This window comes from Patiria miniata, unplaced genomic scaffold (assembly GCF_015706575.1).
Source record: "Patiria miniata isolate m_02_andy unplaced genomic scaffold, ASM1570657v1 HiC_scaffold_11, whole genome shotgun sequence".
NCBI lineage: Eukaryota > Metazoa > Echinodermata > Asteroidea > Valvatida > Asterinidae > Patiria > Patiria miniata.
The window spans coordinates 3,890,249-3,907,405 of NW_024037049.1; the positions used below are offsets into that span (position 1 = coordinate 3,890,249).

Genomic DNA, 17,157 nt, shown 5'->3' on the forward strand with positions numbered 1-17,157 from the left:
GATTCCACCTGGAGTCAACAAGCTGTTGAAATATAAAAAAAATTATAAAAAAAAACTTTAAATGAAGAACAATGTTGTGAATTTATTTAAGGTGTAGTCTACGTGGATCAAAAAAGAAAAGGAAACACAGAAAGTAAAAGGCAACAAGATCGTCACATCGTGAACATGATGAAGCATTTCCACATTTGAACAAATGTGCATGATTAATTTTCCTTGAAATCGGTTGAGTTTGTTTTTGACATGCCTTGTCAAGAATAATTTCAAAACCCTTTTTGAAAATCAAACAAATATGTACCAGGGATAAAGTAAAGATTCCAAGCTTTAACATGATATAAAAATAATGGCCGTGCCTGTTTCCGTGGCGACGCTAAAGCCTTGCAAAAAAAATTTGCGGGCATTTTGGGACGCGCTGTACATTGTAATTTCCATCCATTGTGTACGCTAATTTTACGTGTACATCATGTATATTAGCCGCTAGTTTTACAGTAGTTCACTGTCATAACAACATTCATCGAAGAATGTCTCATATTGAACTAACATTGAGAAGTTTGTTTTTCTCAACTAATGTACCCTTATGTACACCTTCTTGTTAAAGTCTTTGTTTTATTGCTGTATTGTGTGAATTGTGTATCTCTCTACATGTTGTTGTTTCCTGTTGTTTCCCCTACCCTACAGGAGACCACTGAGCAATGGCGAACCGAAATCCACCAATGGATACAATGTGTATGAAAGCTTACAAGTTTGTCTTTGATCATGTTTTTTCTCCTCTATTTTTGCACTTTCTCTGTTTTTTTTTCATTGCGAACTGCACATTTTCAAAGGTAGCATGGATGACAATCAGTTTTTGGACAGGATTCCCCAAAATTAAAATTTTGGAATAAATGGACTTCCCCCCCCCCCTTTTTTTTGAATTTCCAGAACCCACATGTACAGGTTGCAATTTTTGTGCTGTGCAGATGATGAATTCTCTCATATTTTATATATTTTCATAGCAGAATAAGTCACAGCTACATGTATGCGTAGTCAAAAATCACAATTTTGATCACGGTGTTTTCTCTGCCCTTTATTAAAACAAATGGTACTTCGACATTTCAGATATCTGAAGGCAAAATATCTAGCCATATAGTGTACTTTACCTGAGCCTGTCAGAAACTGGATGTCATAAAAAGAAAAAAAAGTACTCATAGCATGCATCTGAGGTGAAGGAAGTGAACCCATATCAGCCAGTAGCCATGATTTATGATTTGAATTATTGAAATCACGACTCAGTGATTGTGGATCGGTGAATTCACTTACCGGTACCACGGTAACAAATTGGTGCCAAAAAAAAATGACAAACCAATATTCAGTGATTGGCATATATATACATGTAGAAGAACTTTTGGTGCATACCTACATGTATGTTCCCCAATACATGTACGTATGTTCCCCAATACCGATGTTCCCCAAAATCCTTACCCTATAACCAGAGCAAGGAACAGTCGGTTCAGAAGAGTTTCTTGCTCTATGCTGTAACCCTAACCCTAAGGATTTCGGGGAACATCGGTGTTGGGGAACATAAGTGTTGGGGAACATGGGGTAGACCCCAGAACTTCACTGTAACAAACACAATGGGTCCACAAAAGACTGTTTGGTAAAGTGGTTCATTTGTTTGTTACAGCCACTTTTTGGCCACCAATGCTCTGTATAGATGATCAAAAAATTTGGAGCCATAGATAAAGAACATGTATGCATGTTTGTATGTGCGTTACAGCCTAAATTGGTATACATGTAGCTTATCTCCATCATTGCTACTGGCTGTACACAGGGTTTGATTTGAAAGGGTTCTGTGGTGTTGGGACTTGAAACTAGCTGCAGTTTAAATTGTCATCCAAGCATGATTTTCTTGGCATATTGTGCACTGTCTTACTATTTCCGAATTCATGGTACAGCAAGGGAGCTCATATTATATCAAGCTTACCATGTACACATTTTCTAGGCTCACTAATATCAAAATAACTTGATCATATGCCTGCTTCTGTATGAGAACACTTGCAAAATGCCAAGCAAATTCTTTTCAATTGCTTATTTGTTTTTCATGCATTTTGCATGTAAAGTTGAGAATCTATCAAAAGTGCCATTTTATCTTTGCAGAATTTAAATCTGCTTTCCATGTTAAATTACATTTTCAATGCATTTCTTACAGTTACAGGTATAACAACTGGTACGCTTTGTTTGTTTTTCCCCATTCATTTTGTCATCAAACATGTCAAATAATAATGTCAATTTTTATAAGCTGTGTTTCAGTACTTGAATTTGCAATTCGCTTGTGGTTTACAGCAGTATGATTTTACCACTGAGTATGAGAACAAAACAAAATTCCATTTCAATGTTACAGTCACTCAATTGCAAAATACAGTCCATGTACATGTACTATGGTAAAATCACAAATATGGTACAATCACAATACATGTTGGCCCCTATATGAGCGAAAAATGTTGCTGTGCTCAGATTTTTTTCTTTTATTATTTTTCAGCAGTGCAAAGCACACATTGTACATTGTACATGTCTCCATTTTAATAAATTGAGACATGTACATGTTCATTTACCAGCTTGTTTATATTGAGCAGCTAATGGTAACCATTAAACATGCTGTCAAGCTAGATGTACCGTAATACGTACCTGAACCTCTACATGTCTGATTTGTTCATGTATATATTGCAGTTTCAATTGACCCTAACTCCCTAGGCCTAAGGATGTACATGTAGCCTCAATCCTGCAAAATCCTCCAATTGGCCTCATGGGAAAATAGCATAGCCTCAATCCTGCAAATTCCTCCATTATTTCATGAATATGGTCCGTGGAGGGGTGACCACTGCCTGAATCCTGCAAAGCAGTGACTGTCAATATGTTGAGGCTTGGCCAGTGACATCCTGGAGCAGTACGGAGGATTTCAAGCATAATCCAGGCCTATATTTATCATGATTGAGCAAAAAACAACACAAGGTCCGGCCCAAGACCTTGACAAAGTGCATCTTACGAAATCAGTAACGCACTTTTGCCATGTAACCTCAATCCTCCAAATTCCTCCACTTTGGCAAAGAGGAGTTTGAAGGATTCAGGGCGGTTAGGGTTAAATGTATCAGTTAACTGAAACCTACATGTACACTGAAACCTTTTATTTTCTTTAAGAACTGTTTGTGAGAGATTGAATACTGGTACTTGAAAAAAAATGCTCAGGAATGCCAGTAAAGATTTTGGAGAAACTAAAATAATTGTTTGGAATATTAACTGAAAGTCCTCTTTCTTGCGACAAACACGCCTGCATTTTAAGCCAGCTGTTTGACATTAATCGTCACCAGATTTATCTTTGACTACGTATTTTACATTCAGTTTATATGTTTATCTCTAGAGTGCCTTTCACCTTTTTGCATATTTTAAGCTTTCAGGGATGTTTTCAGTGTGACTAAAATTGCATGCTTTGTACTAACAGTAACATTGTCTTCTTTTTAACCATTTCCATAATTTCTTTAAAAAAAAAAAAGAGGCAACTTTCATTTCTGCATTTGCACACGGAGTTTTTGCAGCAATTTGTATCAACACTGCTGCGATTTCTTTAAAAGTGTTTTTTGTACTAATGTTTTCATTATTTCAAACCATTTTGCCAATTTAATGATTTGCTGAAAAGTTGAAAGCATCGTTTGCAGCATGCAAAAATATGCCACTTTAAATTTGCAGGCTGCAGCTCTTTTTTCCAAACTTCATTTTCAACATTTTGAGTGTTTTCTGCACATAATTTCTGAAGTATTTTATCTTAATTGTTGGTGCTGTGTCATTTTTTAATATAACGGAAAGAGGTTCTTGTACTAATAACTTGTATCTACACCGTAAGCGGCCTTTTGAGGGAAGAAAACATCCAAAAGGCACACAGCTTTTGATACTGTTCCCCACAAGTTTCATCTTAAATCCTTCCTTTAAAGTTACTCTAACAATCCAGTTCGGTATTTCAACTACGCATATGCTCAATGATATATGGTCACGGGTCGTTCGGGATAATCGAACGCTTTGAAGGCGCATGAACGCAGGCGCATGACGCTTGCGTGTAAATTACCAACAAGAATGGGCGTGCGCGTAACATCGCTTAACATCACGTCAGCGACGTTATCCCGAATGACCGCAGGTCATTGAAATACCGAACTGGAAAATTCAGAAACCAATAGCAGCTGCGGGTGACCCTTAAACATGTCATGAATATTTTCAGTTTATGGTTGATTGCTGTCATGAAATCTTAATGTGCATCACACAGTATGGGTTATGTTTAAAAACCAGTTATCTAAAGAATATAAATTTGTACATGGCAATGTGGAATTTGATTAGGAATTGAGTTTTCTCACTTCAAACTTTTCTTCCTCACTCAGTGTTGAACATGTAGAATACGTAATCAATCTATATCTGCGCCTGCAGAATACTTTTCCTTGGCTTATCTTTAGTTTTCTCCAGATTCACTTAAGCGCAACATTTATCAGGACAACTTTGACATGCACTGGTACAACGTAATTGACATTGGACAGTCTACGCGCTCACACCATTATCTATAAACTCAAGATTCATGAGATACGGAACACTGGATGCACTGTGAAAACAAACAGCGGCTTCAGTCTGCCTGAAATCGAAGTACAATTTCAACAAACGTGTGCGTGATCTAAATGTACATATGCGCATCAGCCCAAAACGCTGAACTGTAATGTCAAGGCTACGACAAATGAAACTGCAATCGTCTTAGGGTTAAAAATATGTGCAATTTACATGGAAATTAACTAGGCCAAGAAGTGTTATGTTTCCTATTACATTAAAGAAATATAGGGTGGGTGGGTAAAATAAATATTGTTTTGCTCCAAAATTTTATAGCCAGAAAAAAATAGGATGAAATGATGGTTTTTAAGTTTGCTGATCGTTACAGTTAACAATAGCAAATGTGAATCAACTGTTCATTGTGCGTTTTCTGCACTGTTTATAGGTCTTGAAACTGTTCTCTATCTATCAAATTTGAGTCCAGTTGTCTCAATTTTTTTCTAATTTATATCCGCTGGATGTCTCTATCACCAACAATTTGTGCAACTCCTTGTTATTACATTTACATAATCACAGCCAGGCAGACATTAAAAAATGCATTCCTTTGCCTAAGTCAGTCACAAAATTGTTTGCCCAATATATAACTTACACTACAAGCATGACAAGCAAAGAGCATTTCATATATGAGAATGGGTATTTACAATTTCCACCGTGCTGGAGGCTGTCTTAATGAATAAACGCTACTCATGAATAAACATTACTCATACAAATTAAGAAGTTCAATGGCCATGGCCAAAACCTTAATGCAGATTCTGATTTAATATCCGTAATTGAAGATTGCGTTCCTCCTATTATTATTGAAATACACGATCACACATCTGGCCACATCTCGGATGTAAATACATGTACCTGTCAAATGCAATGAATTATTTATAGGCTTAAGAGCTCCATCCTCCAATCAGATCTGCCCTTTACCATCTGCATAAATTTGCATACATTAATCACTCCTCTTTCCACCCTTCGGCTGGCTATGCAAAGTTCAAGTGGATCTGCCCTTGCCAGATTGCATCTCGCCCCCTGCCACACTGATCATGTCCTTAATCTTTAATCGGCAAAACAGGGAATTAAAGCTGGAATACCTGCCCGAAGGGGTGAATATGTCACAGTGAAATGAAAAGAATTGAGGAGAGGGGGGGGGGGATGTGAATTCTGTCTTTGGCCAGAGATTTCAATCTGCCAAATAAATATTCTGTGACAGATGATGGGACTTCACACCAGGCAGTGAAATATAGATATAACAAGAATCTTTTCCATTATGTCTTTGAAAATTATTACATCAGGATTTTTGCTTGCCAGGATTTTTTGCTTGAAAATTTTCAAATTGATAACGAGTTTGTGCATTAAGCAGTTTAAAGGGAAGATACAAAAAACTGAAATGATCAAATTATCACGGAATACCTTACTGAATTGTTAGGAATGACAGTCTAAAGCATCCTGTAAAATTGTGGCTCCTGGTGTGCTGACATTTTCAAGAAAAAGTGTATTTTTCCAACGCTGGTAGACTGGCTGGCTTTTTTTTCTCAAAAACTGTTCTTAATTTTTCATATTGCATTTTCTTTGCAATTGATTACACACCTGTGAAGGGGTACAAGCCTGCTAGACTGATTCTTTGACCTTACAATTCCCCAAAGTCTATAAATTGCTCCATTTCATCTTAATTGGGGTCAGGGAACCAGACTACAAGAACATGACATGCATGATGGGTTTTCTTGGTTTTCCAAGCATATCTACAAGCCCAAAACATAAAACAAGTCAATTTAACAATATTAACATACTAATCCTCCAAATCCATTGATTTCTGAAAATTGCAGCAAAAGCAAATTTTATGTTGTGCATTCCCTTTAAATCAAACCAGTTAAAATTAACGAGTTAATTTCATTTTATAGAGTGTACATTTATATACACGTATACATGTAAAAAATAATTTGAATATGCAAGGTTTACAAAGTGGCTATTTGCGGAGTTATTCCAATTAACATAATGCATCAGAAGTGTTGGACGAGGTTGAATGGAGACTGTTTATTGCACATGATCAAGTACTAATTGACGCGCCATATGGCCATCGCAATCCACGGCTCTTGGAACTAACCTCTCATTATCAATGCGAATTTGTTGAACCTTACGTTTTATTTATTGCACCATAAAAATTACAAATTGCAGAAATAACTTACTTTACATGTAACTCTCTATATATTTTATGGAATGAATTTACATGTAATTTTGATATCAGAAATGGAATTCCTATCCACGGAATGAACACGGATTCACTTATCAACTAAATTAAAAATGTCAGTTCATTTGGGATTTAAATTTATATTTATTGCACCATAAAAATTACAAATTGCAGAAATAATTTTCTATATGTACATTTTGTAACTCTGGTTTTTTTTTTAATTAATTTACATGTAACTGTAAGTTTGAAATCAGAAATGGAATTCCTATCCACAGAATGAACACGGATTCACTTATCAACTAAATTAAAAACGTTAGTTCCGGTACTTCACGTAATACCAGGTACTGATTTTTTTTTACATCCTCAATGTGGCTTAATACATGTACATGTATATACCCGTGCCCTGTCATACGCCTGTAGTCAGGTAGTCTCATGATATCAAATTAAACCGAGATTTACATGCAGACCATGTGTTACAGAGCAATGTGCCCTAAATTGAAAATGGTTCCGGCTAATTTTACGTCAAAATAGTTTTTAAAAAATATTATTTATCTACAAATTCATTTACATTGCTTTACCCAGGGTATGTCCAAACACAGTTAAAACTGGATTCCATTGACGTTCTGCAAACAATACAAATAACTAAATACATAGGATAAATCACACAAATGTAAGAAACATAGACCTACATGTACTAAATACCCATTCTAATCAGGTAACCCAAAATGAAGTTTGTCTTCATGTGAAAATGAAAATTACTCAAAGGTTGGGAGGTTTACTGCTCTAAAAATAATAATAATGAAATACACTTACAAACAACAGTTACTTGTTTGGCTTGAAGTATTTTGGATAATTACATACTAACGTTTTCATAAACAATAAAAACTATTCTTTGAACATCATTTTGATTATTGTTTTGTCAAATGATAGATGGACCAGCATGTTTTACGGCGACCACAGTAAACCGAAAAACAGCAAGCCGTCCATTAATGCAGACGGAGAGACGACAGTTGGACAGCCAGAAGAACCACACAGCAAGGCACCGGTAAACAAAATTAAAAATTAACAACCGTATTTATTCCTGTCAGTACAACCAAGAATTCCTGGTTGTGGTCAGTTTTGTGCTTGAGGAACTTAAGTTGGTTAGTGGTGGGAGAAATCAGATATTTCAAAATCCGGTTATCCTAAAAAGAATTCTAACCGAATAAACAGTTATTCAATTTCACTGGAAGATCTCATTCAACTCACAGTCATTGCCAGTAAAAAGTGACGATTGAGGTACTGCATGCAACGCCCTCCCAATGATTGGGGATAGTTTGCAGTATTCAATGAGCACTGGGCCTTTACAAAAACAGTCCAAACTGTATATGTTGAAAACAAATGGGTGGGAACTGTCAGATAAGTTGAATGGGCAGGCTGTTCTATACCAAAAAGGCCACAAGCAAGTGAATGCAGTTACAATCAGAGAGCATGGAGCAATTTGGGGGATGTGCCACTTGTTTTCTTAAGCTTGTTTCACACGAAAAATGGAAGGCCTGATTTATTTTAAAGTTTGTTTTTGAATATCTGGTTTCCAAAATGGAAACTGCATGCATAGTGGAATTCAAACCAAATTTTTAAAAATCTTGATTTTTCAGACTTTGGTCTGAAATCAGACTTTTTAAATGTGAGAGAAAGACCAGTATAGAAAGAAATGCAGCTTTCAGACCTTTCATCAAAGTTTTATTAAATTGACAATCTCTTCCCTGTGTTGCATCTCAAGTCCTCGTAAGTCCATCATGAGTCGATCACAAGTCATCCGGTCCCAAGTCAACTCACAAACTATTCCATCTACCGTAAGTGTCCCCAGGTGACAATACCTAAGCCATAAGTAACCTGCCAACCTTATTCCCAATAAAAAAAAATTTAAATTCATACAGATTTAGATAAGCCCAGAAGAATAAATTACATTTTTTTCCCCTTGTAGTCAGTAGTATAAACTTCCATATAAACTGCCTAAATCTGCAAATTCTGATTCTTGGGCTGATTCTTGTTGTTGTTTTTTTAGAACTAAAATGCCATTGGGTAAGGTTTTGATTTGTTGCAGCGCACCTGCATGCTTTTGTAAATGTCTTAAAGGGAAGATACAACATTTGCAAACATCAAAAAACGAAATGATCAAATTATCCCGAAACATCTCACTGGATTGTTAGGGAATGACAGCCTAAAGCATCCTTTAAAGTTGCAGCTCCTGGTGTGCTGACATTTTCAAGAAAACTGCTCCTAATTTTCAAAAACTGCTCCTAATTCTTCATATTTAATTCGTCTGCGTTTTCTTTGCAATTGATTACACACCTGTGAAGACCACAAGCCTGCTAGACTGATTCTCATGATCTTAACAATTCCCCAAAGTCTATAAATTGCTCCTGTTCATCTTAAGTGGCGTCAGGGAACCAGACTATAAGAATATGATTGGTTTTCTTGGTTTTTCCAGCATCTACGAACCCAAAACAAGAAACAAGTCAGTGCAACAATATTTGCTATAACATACCGGTACTAATCCTCCAAATCCATTTATTTCTGAAAATAGCAGCAAAAGCAAATGTTGTACATTCCTTTAAAGTTATAGTCCATCATTTGTAATTTGTGCATTTTGTTCGTTTGAGGCAACAAAAGTGCTCAAAATCTAAAGAAGGGTACTGAACAACTAACCTGATAAAGTTTCAGCTCAGCTTCAGCTGTATATTCTGAGAAAAACAGCATTCTAGGATCTCAATATCAAATCGAAAGTTGCTGAATCATGTTTTGAATTGCGCCTGAATTCAGCGTCCGAGACACGTTCTCGCTGAGCCGAATGCAGCTACGCGATGTCGCGCACTGATCTGACGAATTATAGCAACCGGGGGTGCGTGTGCGTCGTGCCAATGCTTGCGCGCGCTTCGCCGAATAACAAAACGAACTACTAATTTAAATTTTCCTACGGTGCGTCTTAAGAAGCACCGTTGGAAAGGCCTTCTTTCGCTGATTACTTCAAAATGACAGCTTGCCAGAAAGAATAATTTCACAGGGAGTTTAGTCCCCTTACTATCTTTCAACCAAGTATGTTTTTCAACAATAATTACGCCAGCTACTTTTCGGATAGCTGCAAATGATGGACTGTAGCTTTAACCAGGGGTTACTGTAAAATATATGTTGCGATGATACAGTTGACACAGCTGTATATTTGCCATTACCGGAATCATTAGATGTCTCACCATTACCTGTTTAAAAAAGTGTTAAGAGAAAATTAATTGTATCCGTTTATTTCCTATAACAGGGATTTATTGATTGGCTTCCAGCAATGTTCAAAATCAAGTAAGTGGTTTTTTTCCTTTAGAATCTCCTTTACTTATTGAAGCATTACAAATGTTGAGGGTAAAAAAAAAAAAAATTGTGATTAGGCCACCAAAAAAAAGTCTCCGGTGTCTGGTATGGAGCTTGCCCAAAAAGTGGTGCGGCGACGCAGCTTTTTTTTTTTTTTTAACCTGTTTTTTTTTGCTTCAAATGTCGGCTGATGACTGCAAATGGTGCCCGACTAAACTTAGTGCAAATATTATGGGAGACCATAGAGGCCACATAAAGCTTATTCTCGATCATAACCCCATCTAAAAACACGTTAAAATTGTGCAGCAGCAGGATTCCAGACAAACCACTGGGTTTGGCGGTTTTGAGACATCATCTTTCATTGAAAAAAAACCTTTTTCATTTTGCCGACGCGCATGGCTACGGCGATGCGCGCGCATACCAGAAACCGGAGCCTTTTTTTTTTTGGCCTTAGATTCATCTGATTGTGAGTGATGTATAATTGAAGAGAAATAAAAAAATTTGCACAATAAAACTGACATGTACTGGTTTTTTTCTTGACATTTGAGTGACATCGTTGCCCTTCATCAGAAGTTGTTACTGTCTGGCACGAGCCAGACAATGTCTCACATGTGACCTGTATTTTGATCCTCGATAAGAGTTAGTAAAAGTCATGGGAATTTTATGGGCATCATTAAGCCAAAGCATTCGGAAGCTATTCTAAAAGCATGCAGACCTACAAGTAAAATACAATTTCGATTATGTGGTTAAAACATAAAATTGAGTAGTCTCGGATTCAAAGTGCCACTTGGGGGGGAGGGGCTAAGACTCCTTTGCTGGCCAGCTTCTATATGCTGGGGGTGGGGGTTGGGGTGGGGGTTGTGTCCATCTGCACCCCCCGGGTCTGTACAGTGGGGTGCTGTGATCCAATGGTTACAGTGTTTGACTCGTGTGTCGTGATACATGGGTTCGAATCCTGACCGTTGAAACGTGGTGCTTGTGCTCTTAAGCAAGGCATTTTACCATTATTGCCTCGTCCTTTGGACAAATGTTGGATGGGACGTAAAGCTGTAGGTCCTGTGTGTTTTGTAATGCACGTTAAAGAACCCAGTAACTTTCATCGCTAAGAGAAGGGGTTTGCCCCGGTGTTTCTGGCAGTGGCTGCAATATGCGCCGCAGCACCTTGTAAACCATTATAAGGTACTACATAATGGGTCTCGTATTTCTCATAGACTTCATTTACCTGTCTTAAAATAATAGACATAATTTCCAGCACCTTGAGTACCTAATTGTTGGTAGATACGTGCGCTATATACATGTAAGACTCCGGTATTATTATTATTACATGTATTCTGTATTCTGACTGCTTTTTTGCCACTATTAGGGATGAGGATATCAGGCTGAAGTCTGGTGTGGATGCAGTGCAGTACCTGCAGTTCCAGCGTTACCTGATCCTACTGGTCATCATTGTATGCGTCCTGTCTATTGGGGTCATCTTACCCGTTAACTTCAGTGGAAGTCAGGAACTCGGACCAGAGAACTTTGGCCGGACAACCATTAGCAATATACCCACAAAGTGAGTCTAATGCTGTCGTGTTTATTGTATGTCATTGTATTTACTGTTTAATGAGTCCATGAATCCATACATTATAATGAAACAGCTCGAGATACAAAAAGGAATATACTGTTTCACCATGGAGAATTGTGCATTCACACAGGTGGACCTTGCCATGTACAAGCTTGAATAACGTTTTTGTTTTTTTCTTTTGCAGTTCGGATAAGTTGTGGGTCCACACCATCTTCTGTATGCTGTTCTTCCTATTGACTGTTGGTGCAATGAGGCATTTTTCCACTCATGTACCATATCGAGAGGAGAACGATAATGTAAGTAATGCACAATGGCCAGGATTTGAGAAAACAAGTGCGAGTGCACAATAAGCTCTGGCGAAAAATGCGATGAGGATGGCATATCTGGAACTTCATACTTTCCGTCAATTTTCATTTACTCCTTTAGGATACCAACCACTACAGAAAATACCAAGTGCCTATAACAATACTGCACATATCTTGCCTCTGTTTACGAAATTTCCATAAACAACTTTACAAATTGTTTGCCATTACTGCTGATGGCATGGCATTCGCTCAATTTGTGTAAAACGGTTTTTGTCAATTTTTCGGCGACCAACAAACTGACCGACACCAAAGTGACTTGTAGAAGCTCCTGCCAGAGCTTAAAAAAGAGTCTAAAATCTCAATGCTCTTCGTTGAAGCTTGATGCTGACAAAGATTTTACAGAGTGCTATACCCTTGTACGTTAGGTTATAAGTTGACAAAGCAATCTTGGACAACTTTGGTGGAGCTGCTTGGCAGAAAGTACTGTTCAGCAAACTTATGTGGTGAACAACATTTGGGGCCCAATTTCATAGTGCTTCCGTTTATCGTTTCAGTGGCGAGAAAAATATTTGTTAATCCCTGTATATGGCATACCAGTCCAGCTTATGCTGGTACCCATTTATACTCCGGGGTGGAGAGAGGCAAGTTGGGAGTAAAGTGGTTTGCCCAAGGACACCATGCATGTGTGACCAGCAGCTGGATTTGAACCCCTGACTCTCTGATTATGAGTCACAACCCTGACGACTAGGCCACACTCCCCCAGTATAGATTTTGTGCTAATTATGAAAGCAAAGATGTTTAAATTCGTTAACCCTAACTCCCTAGGGGGTGTGCAAAATCATATTCAAATTTGAGGATTCAGGACTGTTATTCATCCAAGTGAAACTTATGTTTGATTTCTCTCTTCCTCCAGGTATCGCAGACACTGTTTGTCAGTGGTATACCACTTGAGAGAACGGATGCTGCACTTATCAAACAGCATTTCCAGTAAGTCTTTCTCTTTTCTCCTGTGGTACTTCTCCCCACCCTGCAAATTTACATGCATTATACCTTCTGCTGGATTATATGAGAAGGATCTCTTATGTGCTTGTGATTGAAACTTCAGATTGGTCATTCTCTCTGAATTTTCAACCAAATTCATTGCTTTGTGATAATGGTGGTCTGTTAATCTGATCTGAACTTTGAAAGGTTGGTCAGGGATTACATGGATGATGCTAGCTGATGTATAAATTGCTGCAAACATGGAAAATGCCATTGGGGATCACTCACAGAGGATACAGCTCTTTTTTTGGGGGGGTGTCTCAATAAATGTTTTTGTGACATTGAACTTGGCTTCTTATCATAAATTGTTTTACAGAGAAGCTTATCCAGAGGTGACTGTCATTGATGTCCAGTTTGCCTATGACATTGCCAAGCTCAAGAAGTTGGACTTACAGAGGTATGCTGTGAGCTATTGTCTTGGTCTTTGACAATTACAAATATGAGACATTTTGGATGAGGACCATTAGTTGACAGGTGGTTGATTTGTGACATACTTGTAACTTACATGTATGCCTTTGCACTATGTGAACGCCTCCTGTCAAAGACTTGTCAAAATGTCATCACAATTTTTGTTTGATCCTGCACCCGATTTCACGAAACTCATCGTAACTTACGATGTATCACAGCGCTGTGACGCATTGTATCCCTACGACGCGTCGCAGCTGCGACGCGTCCTGCAATCCATTTCACAAATCAAGTCGTAAGTGCGACGCGTCGAATGTGTATTTATAGCACAATTCGGTGACTGTTTTATGTATGAAGTCAGCATACAGTAAATAGTCGTCTGGTATTCAACAAAAGGTCGTCGGATCTCCGCTCGGAATTTGTTAAAACGTAGGACAAAATGGCGGCCGTGTGATGCAATTTTAAAAGGAAAACAAGCTCTCAGTGGAATGTAGCTACTTTGAAATTTCAACTGCAATATTCCAGGCTAATTCACAATTATTCAATGAATTTTCTATTTTAACTTTACACACATTGCCTCGGTATTATAATCTCGTTTAATACGTGATGTTTATGGCACAAAACTGGCTTAAAATGGACTCTTCTTATTTTGCGACAACCACTAGACACGTCGTAGCTTGCGACGTGTTTTAAGCTGTTGTCAAGGAACTTCCTTAACAATACGAAGCGTTCAACACATCGCAACTTTCGTGAAATGGATTTTACGACGCATCGCGAGTTGCGACGCGTCGCAGCGCTTTGTGAAATCAGGTGCTGGCTCCCTGATGTGCATCATTATTTACGCAGCTCTATTGGTAACTAGTGTTGGGAGTGGTACCACTGTTCTCCTGTTTCAAATAGTTGACTAGAGTAGTCCAACCGTCCTGTGACTATGGTTAACCAAAGTCCTCGCTTGAACTTGCTGTATGTTGGCACATGCTGACAACAGACGGGTCAATGAATTCCTGAACAGATCATCAATAAAATCATTGGAAGAGGCAAAACCACGATCTGAAACTTCTTTGGTATTATGAGGCATGTTTAGAATCACCAAAAAACAAAAATAAAAAAAAAGGTTTTGGATTTAACTCCATTTCAGGCGTTGTCCCAAAGCGTCTAAAATTGTAAACGTAGTGTAGATCATTTGTCATTTTATGCATTTTTTTCGTTTGAAGCAACAAAAGTGCTCAAAATCTAAAGACGGGTGTTGAATAACTAACCTGATGAAGTTTTAGCTCTGTGAATGCTGTATATTCTGAGAAAACAATATTCTAGGATCTCGATTTCAACTCAAAAGTTGCCTATGCATGTTTTGAAGTGCCCCTGAAATCAGCATCCGGGACACGTTCTCGACGAAAATTGTAACCGTGCGCGCTCAAGCATCGCATCAATGCTTTCGCGCACCCATTCACGGATTTGCCGAAGAACAAACCAGCTCCAACACTTGACGCATCTTTGGAAATGGCCTTGTTTTATTGTTTTCTTCAAAATGACAGCATGACAGAAAGAATAATTTCACAGGGTGTTTATTGGCATCCCCATCTTTAAACCAAGTAAGCATTTCAACAATAATTTTGTTAGTTACTTTTGGATAGCTGCAAACAGACCAGTTTCCATTTGAGAAAGGAGTTCGGCAGGGCTGCATTGTGTCCCCCTTGCTTTTCAATGCCTGTGGTGAAGCCATCTTGCGACAGGTGAAAGAGACACTAGATGAAAGATCGGGTAGCATTGTTGGTGGAAGAGCAATATAGAATATCCGCTATGCTGATGACACCACACTGATTGCACGCTCAAAAACAGAACTGGAAAAGCAAGCAGTAGAATTAGAGAAATGCAGCCACACCTTTGGTCTCCATATAAACTCAGCCAAAACTCATGTTATGGTTCATGGTAGCAAATACAGATCTTTCTTGGCGGAAGTGCAATCAACCAGGTAGACAGCTTCAAATACCTTGGCTCAATGGTAAGGATTGATGGAGACTCTACACCAGAGATTTTTGCTAGGTTGGCAATTGCAAGAGATGCCACCAGCCAACTAATTGGACTGTGGAAGGCAAAAGAGATCAGCCTGAAACTGAGGAAACAGCTGGTGAAATCTCTCGTGTGGAGTGTAGCCCTCTATGGTGCAGAAAGTTGGACATTAAAACAGAATGACATGAAGAAGATAGAATCATTTGAGCTGTGGGTGTGGCGTAGAATGCTTCAGGTCAGCTGGAAAGATAGAAAGACCAATGCATGGATCCGCCAAAGGGTAGGAGTTTCAGAAGAGGAAGGTCTGCTTGTCCAGTTTATAAGGAAGAGGAAGTTGTCTGTGTATGGACATTGGAAGCGCCGATCAGATAGCCTAGTTCAGATGACAGTAGAAGGAGAAGTAGAAGGGAAGGCCAGGCCAGGACGTAGGAAAACAGGATGGATCGATAACATCAGGAAGTGGACGGATGGAGGAATGGCCGTGGCAAGAGCGAAGGCACACAAGAGAATGCCGACAGTTCTATGAGGACTATGGCAAAACAGCAGCAGCAGCTGCAAATGACATACTTGTACTTTCAAGATTACATCACAATTGTTGATAACCGAATGCCAACTTTCGACCATTTCCAAGACACAGGATTATGTATTTGTTCCATACAGGCGTGATGCTAGACTGAATCGACTGCACTGTGAGGGGATTTACTCCAAAACTGGCCAACGACCCCAACTGAGACAGGGAACCTGTGGACAAGTTGGCTGCTGTGATTTTTGCGGAGGTCCCAAGGTATTGTAAAGAAATTTGAAGGTACATGTACAACATTTGCAAACATCAAAAAACAAAACTACCAAATTATTATGAAATACAAATGTACCTTACTTGACTGTGAGTGAATAATAGTCTCTCAAGCATCCTGTGAAATCATGGCACCTGGCGTGCTGTCACTTTTAAAGAAAAGGTGGAATTTTTGTATTAGTTTCCAACGATGTAAGGCCGATCATCATTGGGGGGAAAAAAGAAGACTTTTTAAAATACTGCCCCCATTTCACCAAATTTAGTTAGTCCAAATTTCGTTTACATCCGTGACAGGTGCAAGCCAGCTGGTCTGGTTCCCTGACCTGACAGTTTCCCTAAGTATATAACTTGCTCTGTTTCGTCTGAAGTAGGGTTAGAGAACCAGACCACAAGAACACCATTTTTTTCTTGGTTTTTCGAGCATCTGTGAACACAAAGCTGTAAACTGGTCAGTGTATTTGCTATAAAATACTAACCACCAAATACATCCATTTCTGGAAACTACACCAAAAGCAAATGTTGTATATTATAAAATTATATTGTACTTTCCTAGATTTGTACTGAAGTGGTAAAGATGATCGCAGAAGCAAGTAGGAAGTCATGTGCTTGAATCTCGTCCAAGATCTCATAGTATTTTGTTTTTACAGGCTCTATGTACATTACCTTGAGACATATCAGTGCTTGATTGCAATTGTAAATGAGAAACCTTAGTTTTCCAAGTTGCATGGAAAGCACATTCCATCGTTATCATTTGTTTCATTTACCCCGACAGTCCCAAATTCTCCATTTTTCATATGATACCGGTATTTAACACACCACAGGGAGTTAGGGTTATGACGTTTGTCTTCAATCTTCCCAAGACATTTCTTATCAAAGCATTCCTACCTTTTAAATCGTCGCTAAAGCTAAC

At 38.4% G+C, this 17,157-nt stretch overlaps 1 protein-coding gene across 5 annotated transcripts in view; it reads left to right on the plus strand.

Annotated features, from left to right (window-relative positions):
- The window catches only part of LOC119742426 (calcium permeable stress-gated cation channel 1-like), an 87,757-nt gene that overhangs the window by 27,865 nt on the left and 42,735 nt on the right, over positions 1–17,157 (plus strand). For 3 of the 5 annotated variants that reach the window (XM_038218346.1, XM_038218362.1, XM_038218353.1), the window contains 8 exons: positions 676–723; positions 7,715–7,829; positions 10,080–10,117; positions 11,490–11,681; positions 11,878–11,989; positions 12,912–12,985; positions 13,356–13,436; positions 16,115–16,238. In XM_038218346.1, the coding sequence (XP_038074274.1) occupies positions 676–723; positions 7,715–7,829; positions 10,080–10,117; positions 11,490–11,681; positions 11,878–11,989; positions 12,912–12,985; positions 13,356–13,436; positions 16,115–16,238 (784 nt within the window). The remainder of the gene's footprint in view (positions 1–675; positions 724–7,714; positions 7,830–10,079; positions 10,118–11,489; positions 11,682–11,877; positions 11,990–12,911; positions 12,986–13,355; positions 13,437–16,114; positions 16,239–17,157) is intronic. The other 2 variants (XM_038218370.1, XM_038218379.1) reach the window with 1 other exon arrangement.